Raw genomic sequence first — 11,386 nt, forward strand, 5'->3', positions numbered from 1 at the left:
TCAAAAAGGATATTGTAGAGGTGGAAAAGGTTCAGAAAAGGTTCAGAAATGATCAAGGGGATGGAGTGACTCCCCTGTGAGGAATGGTTTGGGCTTTTTAGTTTAGAGAAGAAGTGAGTGTGAGGAAACGTAACAAAGGTGCATAAAATTATGCATGGTGCGGAGAAAGTGGGTAAAGAAAAGCTCCACTCCTCCCCCTCATAATGCTAGAACTTGTGGACATCCAATGAAGCTGAATGCTGGAAGATTCAGGAGAGTCAAAGTACTAGATATGCCTAGTTGAGCTATGGAATTCACTACTACAAGAAGGAGTGATGGCCACCATCTTGGATGGCTTCAAAAGAGGATTAGACAAATTCATGGATAATAAGGCGATCCATGGCTAGGTCCTCCCCATGATGGCTATAGTCTACCATGACAGTTGGAGGCAGTATGCCTCTGAATGCCAGTTGCTAGGAGGCCAAAGTGGGGAAAGTGTTGTTGTGCTTATAGGCACCTGGTTGGCCACTGTGAGAACAGGATGCTGGACTAGTTGGGCCAGTGGCCTGACCCAGCAGGCTCTTCTTATGTTTTGTATTGCCAAATATTTCTTTGAGAAAGTAGATGAGTTTTGCACATCTGATACATTCTGAAATTACTGCACTGCTGCTACATAATGTTAAATACAAGTATGTTTCTCTGCAGATAACGGGACTTGGACTCAGCTGTGGCTTGTATCTGAATACTATGAGCATGGCTCTTTGTTTGATTACTTAAACAGCAACACTGTGACAGCCAATGGGATGATTAAACTGATTTTTTCCATAGCAAGTGGCGTAGCCCATCTTCACATGGAGATTGTTGGCACTCAAGGTACTGTGGATTTTTTTTCACGCGGTAATCATCACATTAAGCTCACTTCAAACAGAAGAAGAGGATGACTTGGATGCATGTTAGGATGATATATTTGTATGTACAGCTTGACAAACTCACATCAATTTGCTTCTCAGCTCAGCTGGAACCAACTGCCATATGATCCCTCCTCTCCCAGATCTGACTCCCTTCCTTGCCCAACCACCTGGTTACTGACCTTTTATGTAACTTTATGAAAAATTAGTATCTAAATGTACTCATTTTCTTATTTATTTGTTTCTCTCATTCATTGTTAGGATTTATAACCCACCCTTTACGCTAAGGTCACAGGGAGAGAATTAGGATCAATAACAACAGAAACAAACAAAACCAAGCACAGAATATAAATATTAAAATATCTAAAATCAACATACAGAGTTACTGCCCAAAGGCTCGATGAAACAACAGCTGTCATCAAAAACCTTATAGCACGGCAGCTTGCCTGATCTCATGGGGCAGCTTGTTACAGTGCCAGGTCTCATGGAGAAGCTTTACTTTTCTCCCTGTTTCTCTTGCCTTTTGCGTAACGTCTCTTAGATTGCAAGCCTGTGGATGGGGACTGTGTTGTAGTTTTTCAATCTTTGAACGGCACCTAGAAAACTTTAAGCACTCTATAATATATCACCTTGTTCTGAGAAGCTCATGTAGTGTATGTGGGATTTTCCTTATTTTATTGTCAGCACAACCCTGGGAGGCGGTTTTGGTTGAGATATAAGAAACTGGCCCAAGATCGCTGGGTTGAGTGTGGTAGGAAGATAGGGATCTGAGTCAGACCACTGGTCCAGCAGGCTCAGTATTGTGATTGTCTACACAGACTGGCAGCGGCTCTCCAGGGTTTCAGGCAGGGGACATTCCCAACCCTACCTGGAGCTGCTAGGGATTAAACCTGGGACCTTCTGCATGAAGGCAGGCGCTCTGCCATTGAACTACAGCCCTCCCCCAGTGTACCATTCCATCCACTGCTTCACTCTGTTTTAGTTTGCAAGGACAAGGTGCTCTTAGAAGCTATAAAGCAATTTAAAAAACGAATGGGGGATTAAATCATTATATAAAAGGCGCCTTGGTTTAAGTTTCACAAAATTCTTTTAACACAGAAAATGTTGCACTTCTATACTGCTAACACCCTGCTCTTAGGAGACAGAGACAGGCTTTAATAATGCTGTGTTAGGGAATTTAACACACACACTGTCTCTTTAAAAGTCCACAGCCCTGGGTTGATTCCCTGTAACCTGTTACTGTTTCACTCCTTCAGGTACTTGCTGCCACCATAGATATGTGTATCTCATTCCCTTCTAGCATAGGCAATGACCAGGCATGTGTGAAAACAAGCAACATTTATTAAAGTAACAGATGTTAATGAAATAAGCAAGTTTACTCTGTGTTCATAAGTATGTGGTTTCTTATGTTACATCACTTATATTACTCAAGGACTTTTTAACTCTTTATATCCTTGCCTGCTCTGCCCACTCTAAATATTCCTAACATATCTCCACCCCTTCTTTATCTAATCCCAAAATAATAAACGTATGATGAACCTACGCTAACTAATCAACTCTAAAAACACAAGCCTGTTCACTGTTCCAGATCATAACCCTATCCAACTGACCAACTGCCACACATTCAGACATACATATTCAATCCCCGATCACTCAACCAGTTACCAGCCAGCACACTCCAGAATTCTACTCCTTCATTTTCCTCTCACGGCACTCACCATTTATCTTAAACATCCTTCTACAAACTCTTACCATAATTATTGTACATAACACGCAAGTATGGAACATCACAGAAAACAGTATAAATGAGGGACTGGGGTGGCATATATATATTAATGTAAATATAGGAGTGGCCTTTCACTCCCCCCCTCCTGCACACAGTTAGAATTGCATTGAAGAAGTGGGGGAGAGTGTGTGGATGCGTGCACATGATGAATGGATGCATGCATGCAAAGGTAATGGGGTGTGTGCAGGGTGACTCTGTCTCCGTGTGTGTGTGTGTGTGTGTGTGTAAGAGAAACACACACACACAGAGAGAGACCCCCATCTGCACTATACAATGAAAGCAGTATCATATCACTTTAAACAGTCATGGTTTATTTAAAAAACAATCCTGAGAACTATAGTTTGTGAAGGGTGCTGAGAGTTGTTAGGAGACCCCTACGCCCCTCAAAGAGCCACAGTGCCCAGAGTTCCCTGGGAAGAAGGATTGACTGTTAAACCACTCTGAGAATTGTAGCTCTGTGAGGAGAACAGGAGTCTCCAGACAAGTTTCAGAACCCTTCACAAACTACAGTTCCCAGGATTCTTTGGGAGAAGTCAGGACGGTTCAAAGTCATATGATAGTGTTTTGAATGTACTGTGCAGATGAGGCTTAAGATGAGATGATCATTATCTACACTCTCTCTGTCTCAGTAACAAGAGAGTTTGTGTGTACGGCTCTGGGCCCAACTACTGCTGGCATGCAGCCCCCAAAGCAACATTATATCTGAGGGAATGTGCCCCCAATGAAAAAAAGGTCTCCCACCCCAGCTGTCAAAGGTAGTGACAGATAATTTTGGTTGTTAAAACAAGAGCTGAAAAAGTACTGTTAAGCAGAAAGCATTTCTGAATTTTTGTGGCTCCTATTTGCATACATACAGTACTATGAAATTTTCCAGTGCTTTTTAGTGACAGCACTCCCCAGTACAGAGTACTGGCACCTCTTTTTTTGCTGCCCATTTGTGCTGGCACCCATAGCAGTTTTATCAAGATATGAGTACCAGCACCTCGTTTTTTAACCGAAATAAGCACTGAATGTTTCTATTAAATATATTTATTGAAATATGAATACATTTTAAACTTGCAGTATATGTTGTGCTTCATAGGCAAACCAGCGATTTCCCATAGAGACCTGAAGTCTAAAAATATTTTAGTCAAAAGGAATGAAACTTGTGCCATTGCTGACCTGGGACTAGCTGTGAAGCATGACTCTTTGTTGAACACAATTGACATACCTCAGAATCCTAGAGTGGGAACGAAGAGGTAAGGCAGCGTGTTTTAATGTATCAAAGTACTGTTTTCCTTTAACTATTGGCAAAAAAACTTCCCCTGTTTTTGCTTCTTTTATTTCTTATACATATTGAATTCAAACTACAATACAATAAAATCCAATATAAGAGATAAAAGAAGCAATAAAAATATACAATTAAAAATCAGTATGAATATTTAATGGAATGGATGCACTGTCTCCCATCTTCAGCCACAAATCCACAGACAACCTCAGACCACCTGCATGAAGCTCACAGACCACTGGTGCTCCATGGACTACAGTCTGGGAACTCCTGAACTGAGCATGGTCTGACTTAGCATGATGTACAAACCAGGCCAGACTGTGTTCTGATGGTCTACTGAATGTGCATAAATCAAGGGTCAGGATCAATTATTGAGATTCTAATCCCTTCCTTAATGTGTGCTCATTCTATAAACACTGATTTCATGAAGAGGGCTAAATGCCAGCTCCCAGGACATTTTTTTAGGAGACATGTCAATAGTGCCTTGAATCTTTTGTTTTCTCTCAGACAAGTTCATGATCTATAAATACCACATTTGTATTTCATGTTGATCTGTCGTTCCTTAAGTTTAATTCTTGTTCATTAATGTCAACACACCATTTCCCCTTCTCTGGTAAATCTGTGAGTTTCATTATCTCTGTATTTGAAAGGTACATGGCTCCAGAAATACTTGATGACACAATGAACATAAATATCTTTGAGTCCTTCAAGCGTGCAGATATCTACTCTCTTGGACTGGTGTACTGGGAGATATCCCGAAGATGCTCGGTTGGAGGTATAATCTATGGCTCTTTTATTAAAGCTCCATAAACCTCACCAAACACCTGTCCCTGTATTTTTAATTCATTTTTCACATAGTATAACAACAGGGACACAAATTTCATTATATTTGCTTGGAGCTCAGAGTGGTGTCTAATGCAAGCTTGAGCTAATTATAGGACCGTGGTTGTGGAATTATGCATTACTCATGTGAAGAGGATCTCACACTATGACAAGGAGCAGAGATATACTACTGGCATCACATACACGAACTAGTCCTGCCAGTGCAAGAATTGGGAATGGGGCTAAATCAGTGCTGAGACTGGGGGCAGCGGTGTGACAATGCTTCCTAGACAAAGTATGATAACCCTTCATATGAGTAATGCATGAAGGGGGCTTATGAGCATTTGAAATCACTAGTGGGAATGAGTAAAGGAATATTGTTTGTTTTTTAAAGGGAGACTGGAGAATAGGAAAAAAACATGTTGGGATGATTTATTTATTTATTTAATTTTAAGAACTTGTATCCCCATCTTTTTTTTTTCACCAGCAGACCCCAAGGTAGATTACAAAACAAAGCCTCATAATAACACAAGACCATCAATTACAAATCTCATATATCTCTATATCTAATATTTATACTGGTCTGCTCTCATATTGTGATGACAGTTTGAGCCGCTAGGGGGTGCAAGAGTGCATGGACGGAGCTGAGACTTGGAAGCTCGTTCTTGCAGCAATCCAGAGACTGAATCAGTCACCTCTGGAGGAGGCAGACAGGAGGAGGCACCACCACAATCTGTTGGGGGGCTCTTGCCCCTTCCTCCCTTCTTTTCTTCTTGGCATTTTCTATTAGGCTTTTTCTATTGGGGGGGGGAGAAGGAAAAGAACACTGGTGGGGAGGACTGGTGAAGACCAGAAGCTGTGTATGATAAGATTGCTGGATCATACCTATACAGCCGTTCCTATGTGGTTCCCCCGAACACTTCCACAACCACAGGCCTGCATCTAGTTTTCTTTTGGCACTGTGACCTTTTATCATCCCCACTAGATTGTAAAACCATAGAGCTGAGTCCAGGTTCAAACATAAAGGGCTGTGTGAGTTTGTTATGTGACATTATATACAATGTGTTATGTTATTACATTTTCCTACTAAACACATTTTCTTCTTCTACTCATGAGTCTTTGGATCTGAGTGACAGTATATTAGTCCACTTAACAGCTGACAGGAAGAATTGTGGGAGCTGTCGGACTGCTTTACATGTTTGACAGAAGGATTGCTGGGGAAAAGCACCTGGCAATTCCAGGGACTTCCCCACGCCACAGCATTCAATGAAAATAAGCTTCCAAGTGTTTGCGTTGTTCATTTTTTAGTCTAAGAATGCTGCTTTACAGATGGCGCTTTTTGCATGCACGAGTAAATGGTTTGGTAAAACAATGTTTCAAAGAACATATACACTGCCTCAGTAGATATTTGCACAAGTGTGCCAGGAAGCTGGTAATGGATCAGTGTTTCCTCCTACGCCTGAGCATTTGTCTTCCGTAACATTTGAAGTGTTCTCAGTAAAAGTACATTTGTACCGTGTTCCTCTTCTAGGAAATGTTGAGGAGTACCAGTTACCTTATTACAATGCTGTGCCTTCTGATCCTTCAATAGAAGATATGAGAAAGGTAGTCTGTGAGCAAAAACTTAGACCAAATATCCCAAATCAGTGGCAAAGCTGTGAGGTAACGTTTTCTCTTGCTTTCCCTCCTTCCTTTGATTGCAGCTTTTACTGTGTATCTTAAAAGTGTACATTTTCATCCGAATTAAAGTATACAAGCATACCAATAAAGAAGTAATTTACTTTATTGGTTGCATGTATCCTTCTAGTTGAGTAAAAGGGACCAATATGAGGCAGAATGCAACCCTAGAGCCCTTTTCAAATTCCAGGGTTTAATCCACAGGTGGGCAACATCTGGCCCTCGACCTCCTTTGTTGTGGCCCTCCAAAGCCATAGAGAGGGAGAATTAATTAATAAAGTGGGCAGAGGTTGGGTGCTTGTGGGTTTGTGAAAGGGGGTGGGTGAAAGGGGGTGAATGAAGAGGACAAAGGAAGAGAAAGAGAAAGGATGTCCCATCCACCTTTTCTTTGGTCCCACCTACTTTTTGCTTTGGCCCCATCCATTGCCAACAGTATGTGACCCCAACCACTTACTCCCTAGAGCAGGGGTTCCCAAACCTGTGACCATCAGTGGTGTGCGAGCTTCATTCAGGTGGTCTGTGGCAAAGTTCAATTGTATTTTCGTTTCTTTTATTTCTTATATTTTATTGTATGATAATCTGCATCTTATATTGTGTTTTATTGCATTGCAATTTGCATTCTACAGAATATAATGCTCCAGAGATATGTTATAAATATACAATATGAGAAATAAAAGAAGCAATAAAAATACAACTAAAATCATACAGTGCATTATAATTGCTACAACAGGCAGAAAAATAAAGTGGTTGACAAGACCCTCAGCAATTTTCATGTGGTCTATGGAGAAAAAATAGTTTGAAAACCACTGCCGTAGGGAACCACTGCCGTAGCTCTCAGCCCTCAAAAGGTTGCTAATCCCTGGTTTAATTCTAGAATAAGAATACTGAATAGAGTGCCTCAACCAGGTGTAGAGAATTCTGTCCTCATGACTGACTTTCACTCCCCCCCAACCTCCAAAACATTTAGGATTTATAGCACAGTTCTATATATGTCTAGTAAATAGTAAATCCCACTGAGTTAAGTTGGGGTTACTATCAGTGGAAAGACTTGGTAATGAAAATGCTGTTCCATATAACATAGTTATTGTGACTTTAAAAAAAACTTCCCAGGGAAGACTTATCAACAGATATGGAATGCCAGCAGCTTTACTACTGAGAGATATAGATATATAGTGTTTAAGCACTCAAATATTACTGTGTTTGATTTTGGGTGCCGCTTTGGTTTAATCTCCACAGAAAACCGTAGCCTAAGCATTATGTATTTTTAAATGAATCTTCCTAGGAGACAGGTGCTGGGGGCAAATTGGATGAAAAACAGGGACTTTAGGTCATTGGTTTTATCTAGTTTTGAAATATCTATACTTCCTATCTGTTCAAAGTATGCACAGAGGCATGGATCAAAAAGTGTATTTGCACAAGCAGAAGGCTCTTCTGCAAGGGGGTCCTTAATTTCCACTGATTTCCTCTTTCCTGTTACAGCCCTCTTTGCCATAGCATGCTCTTCAAGAGGGTCCCCCAACCTTCAGGAGATGCTTTTCAGGGTTGCAGGGAGTTGCAGGGGGGAAGTGGGGAGGCAGGAAATCCCCCTGTCTGTGAACAGAAAGGTTCCAAGCCAAAATACAATAATCGAAAGCACATAAAAATATGAAAGAAATGCTTGAGATGTTGGCATTTTGAAATCTTCTGTTGCCTACTGGCCCTTTTTCATGCTGCAGCCCTGTGACAGCCACGGGCACCCTCTTCTTACTCAGCTTTGCTCTTTCCTGAAGGCACTCAGAGTAATGGGCCGGATAATGCGCGAGTGCTGGTACGCCAACGGAGCAGCTCGGCTGACAGCGCTTCGCATTAAGAAGACCATTTCTCAGCTCTGCGTACAACAAGATTCCAAAGCTTAAATTTGCACTCCCCCACAGAAGAGGAAAGAAATCATTTGTTATTGGGGTGTGTGTGTTGCATTGTCTTGGTTTTTTTTGCTCTACCTCACATGATGCGGAGTACAGTATTTTAGAGCCCAAGCCAGAGTACTGGAAATTTTTAACTTCATTTGTTGTTCAAAGGTTAATTTTCAGCTGGTTTATGATGTCCAGATTGCCTTGGCTGGTTAATAAAACATTACTCTTTTTTTGGGGGGGGGAGCTAGAGGAACATGGGATGTGGTCCACTCAAAGTGCTCCGCTGTGTGAAACCCCCCTCCCTACCCCTGCCATACAGACACAAGCTCCTGAGCCTCTGCAAACCCCCAGGGCGTGCCTGAGAACTCTATCACATGAGGAGGATCATGTCGCCATAGCAGAGGACATTTGTAGTTTGTGCACGTAGTATGCTGATAATTGAGGAAACTAGAGCAGGGTTTCTCAAACTGTGGTCTGTGGACCACTGGTGGTCCACAAGCTTTGTTCAGGGAGTCTATGTCATGCCCATATTGATTTCAATTGTATTTTAATTGCTTCTATTATTTCTTTTATTGGATTTTATTGTATTAAAATTTGAATTCTATGAAATGCAAATTGTACTACAATAAAATATAAGAAATAAAAGAAGCAATTAAAATACAATTTTTAAAAAATCATACAGTGTCTAGCACAGCGCTTTACAATTGTTACAATAGGCAAAAAACTCATTAAGTGGTCCAACCTCAGTAATTTTCAAGTGGTCCATGGAGGAAATAGTTTGGGAACCAATGAACTAGAGTATTGGAAAGACCCATCAATTGTTCAAAAGGTTTGCATTCAAAGTAAAACCTGGATGTAATGTGTATTTATTCTATGCTACAATATATGGAGGGCCTAAGCCACACTTTTTCATCCTTCTGCAAATTTTCACAAGCTGAATAATTTTTCAGCTCATCTGAAGAATTGAAGTCTATGCCATAAACCCCTACACAACATAATAGGCCTGGAGCAGCCCTCCACATGAGACTTGTCTTGCAAGATCTCCATGGGATCTGGAGCATGAATGCCCACTCAGGGATGCTAAGCTTCTCATATTCCCCTTGGCATGCTGGAGGGCCCTGGAGCAGTGATAAGCCACCCCCCTCCCCATGCCATGACAAATGTCCCTCTCTGTGGATTGTTGCCATGGAGGATAGGCATCCCAGCTAGCTGAAAGCTGAAATGTGCTAAATATATCTGTTCTAAACTAAGACATTAGGAGTATTTTGTGACTGTAGAAAATGTGTGCAAAAGGAGGCACATATCCTTGGCATCTCCAGTTGGGACCAAACACCAGGGGAAATGAAAGACCTCTTCCTAATAGCCACACTACCTGTTATGTTGGCAATGTAGCTATGCCTTTAGGTTCAGGGGTTTTGTTTCTTTTACACAGATTGTCAGTGCAGTGGAGGTGGTGCGGGTTAGGGGACCTAAAATCTTTACAAATTGTTGTGGTCCTAATTTGGATTACCCCTCTTCCATGCCTGCCATTTTGCATCCGGGGGGGAGATAACTCCCATTTACTTTAGTGTGAATTTCCCCCCCCCCCATGCAGACTACAGCCAGAGGGGCCGAATCCAGATCAGGACCATAGCAGCTGGGGGAAGAGTTAAGCTCACAAATGTAGATCTCCCTCCCCCTCACACACACCCCTCACGTTGGAAATTTGTATTTAAAAACCTGCTCTTGAATGAGTAGTACATAGCTAACATAACATGTAGTCTGGCCCCGAGACCATGGAAGGCGCTATTGTCAGTCAGCGTAGATTACTCTCTGAACTCTATGGACCAATTATCTGACTTGGTGTAAGGCAGCTTTCTATATTCCTAAAGTAAGTGTGCCAATGTCCTTGAAACAAAACAGAATCTTGGACCAAGTTTATCAAGGCATTGAAGCATTTTCAACAGAATTTTGTAGAATAGCTGGTGCAATGTGTATAGAATTTGTTCTTGTTTAGTATTTTATTAAACAAATAAGAGAGACATTCAACAGAACATATATACTGTGAAACTAAACTTCTCATTTTATTATACGTTGCCTTAAAAGGTGGCCATTTATTTAAAGCTTCAAATGCAACTTTATAGTTAAATGTTGGAAACTGCATTTTGTTACATATGCTTTGTTTTCAGACTTCTGATTTCTGAACTAAAATATTCCAAAATATTAGGTAAGGACCACTGTTGGGATAAAATTGGATTGTGTGCTTTGTGGTGCCAAAAGTTAGAATGCTAGAGCACATGTGTAATAAACGCTTGCCTGAATTCTGACGGAGAAAAAGCCAAAACATTGAAGTCTGGATTAAAAAGAAGCACTATTTTATGCAGAGTTACATTGAGCCTTAATGAAAGGGGAATTATGTGAACAAAGGGGTGTCAGACAATCATGGGTATTAGATTATGAAAATTTGAGTAATGGGAGTGTATATATTTTAAATATTATTTTTCAGGAAATCAAGCCTGTAGTGAATTTTGAATGTGGGAGAATGATGAGAATCTTTAAAACATTTTTTTTAAAAGAAGAGCCCATGTCTTTAGAGCAGGTGTAGCCAATGAGATGCCTTCTAGATGTTGTGGACAACAACTCCCATGATCACTTACTGTTGGCCATGCTGGTTGGGGTTGATGGTTAGTTTGACAGCACGTTGGCTACTTGTGCGTAAGAGTAATCTCTTCTCTTTATATTGGTTACTGCAGGGGTAGCCAACATAGATGTTGTTGTACTACAGCACCCATACTTCCTGGCCATGCTGACTGGGCTGATAGGACTTGGAGTCCAGCAACATCTCCAGGACATCATGTTGGCTTACTGCGTGCTGCAGATCAATGTGAGTCTGATCCAACAGCGGGAGCAGCCCATTCAGTGTCATTCAGGACTACATTCCCATAGTTAATAGTTGGACGGCAGCTGGTTTTTTGTGTGTGATTTGATTGCATGCAGCTGTGGGCCTTGTGTGAACAGTGTGGCCAGGACAATCATGTGGGTTTTTCTCATACATTCAGCACCCTTCCACCAGTGG

At 41.3% G+C, this 11,386-nt stretch overlaps 1 protein-coding gene across 4 annotated transcripts in view; it reads left to right on the forward strand.

The window, feature by feature from the left end:
• ACVR1C (activin A receptor type 1C) overlaps nt 1-10,808 on the forward strand; it is a 79,376-nt gene extending 68,568 nt beyond the window's left edge. For 3 of the 4 annotated variants that reach the window (XM_061608743.1, XM_061608745.1, XM_061608746.1), the window contains 5 exons: nt 685-852; nt 3,755-3,911; nt 4,591-4,715; nt 6,294-6,424; nt 8,209-10,808. In XM_061608743.1, the coding sequence (XP_061464727.1) occupies nt 685-852; nt 3,755-3,911; nt 4,591-4,715; nt 6,294-6,424; nt 8,209-8,334 (707 nt within the window). In that variant the 3' untranslated portion in view covers nt 8,335-10,808. The remainder of the gene's footprint in view (nt 1-684; nt 853-3,754; nt 3,912-4,590; nt 4,716-6,293; nt 6,425-8,208) is intronic. The other variant, XM_061608744.1, reaches the window with a different exon arrangement.
• Nucleotides 10,809-11,386: the final 578 nt, after the last annotated feature.

Source organism: Rhineura floridana, chromosome 2, assembly GCF_030035675.1.
Source record: "Rhineura floridana isolate rRhiFlo1 chromosome 2, rRhiFlo1.hap2, whole genome shotgun sequence".
NCBI classification, from domain to species: Eukaryota; Metazoa; Chordata; class Lepidosauria; order Squamata; family Rhineuridae; genus Rhineura; species Rhineura floridana.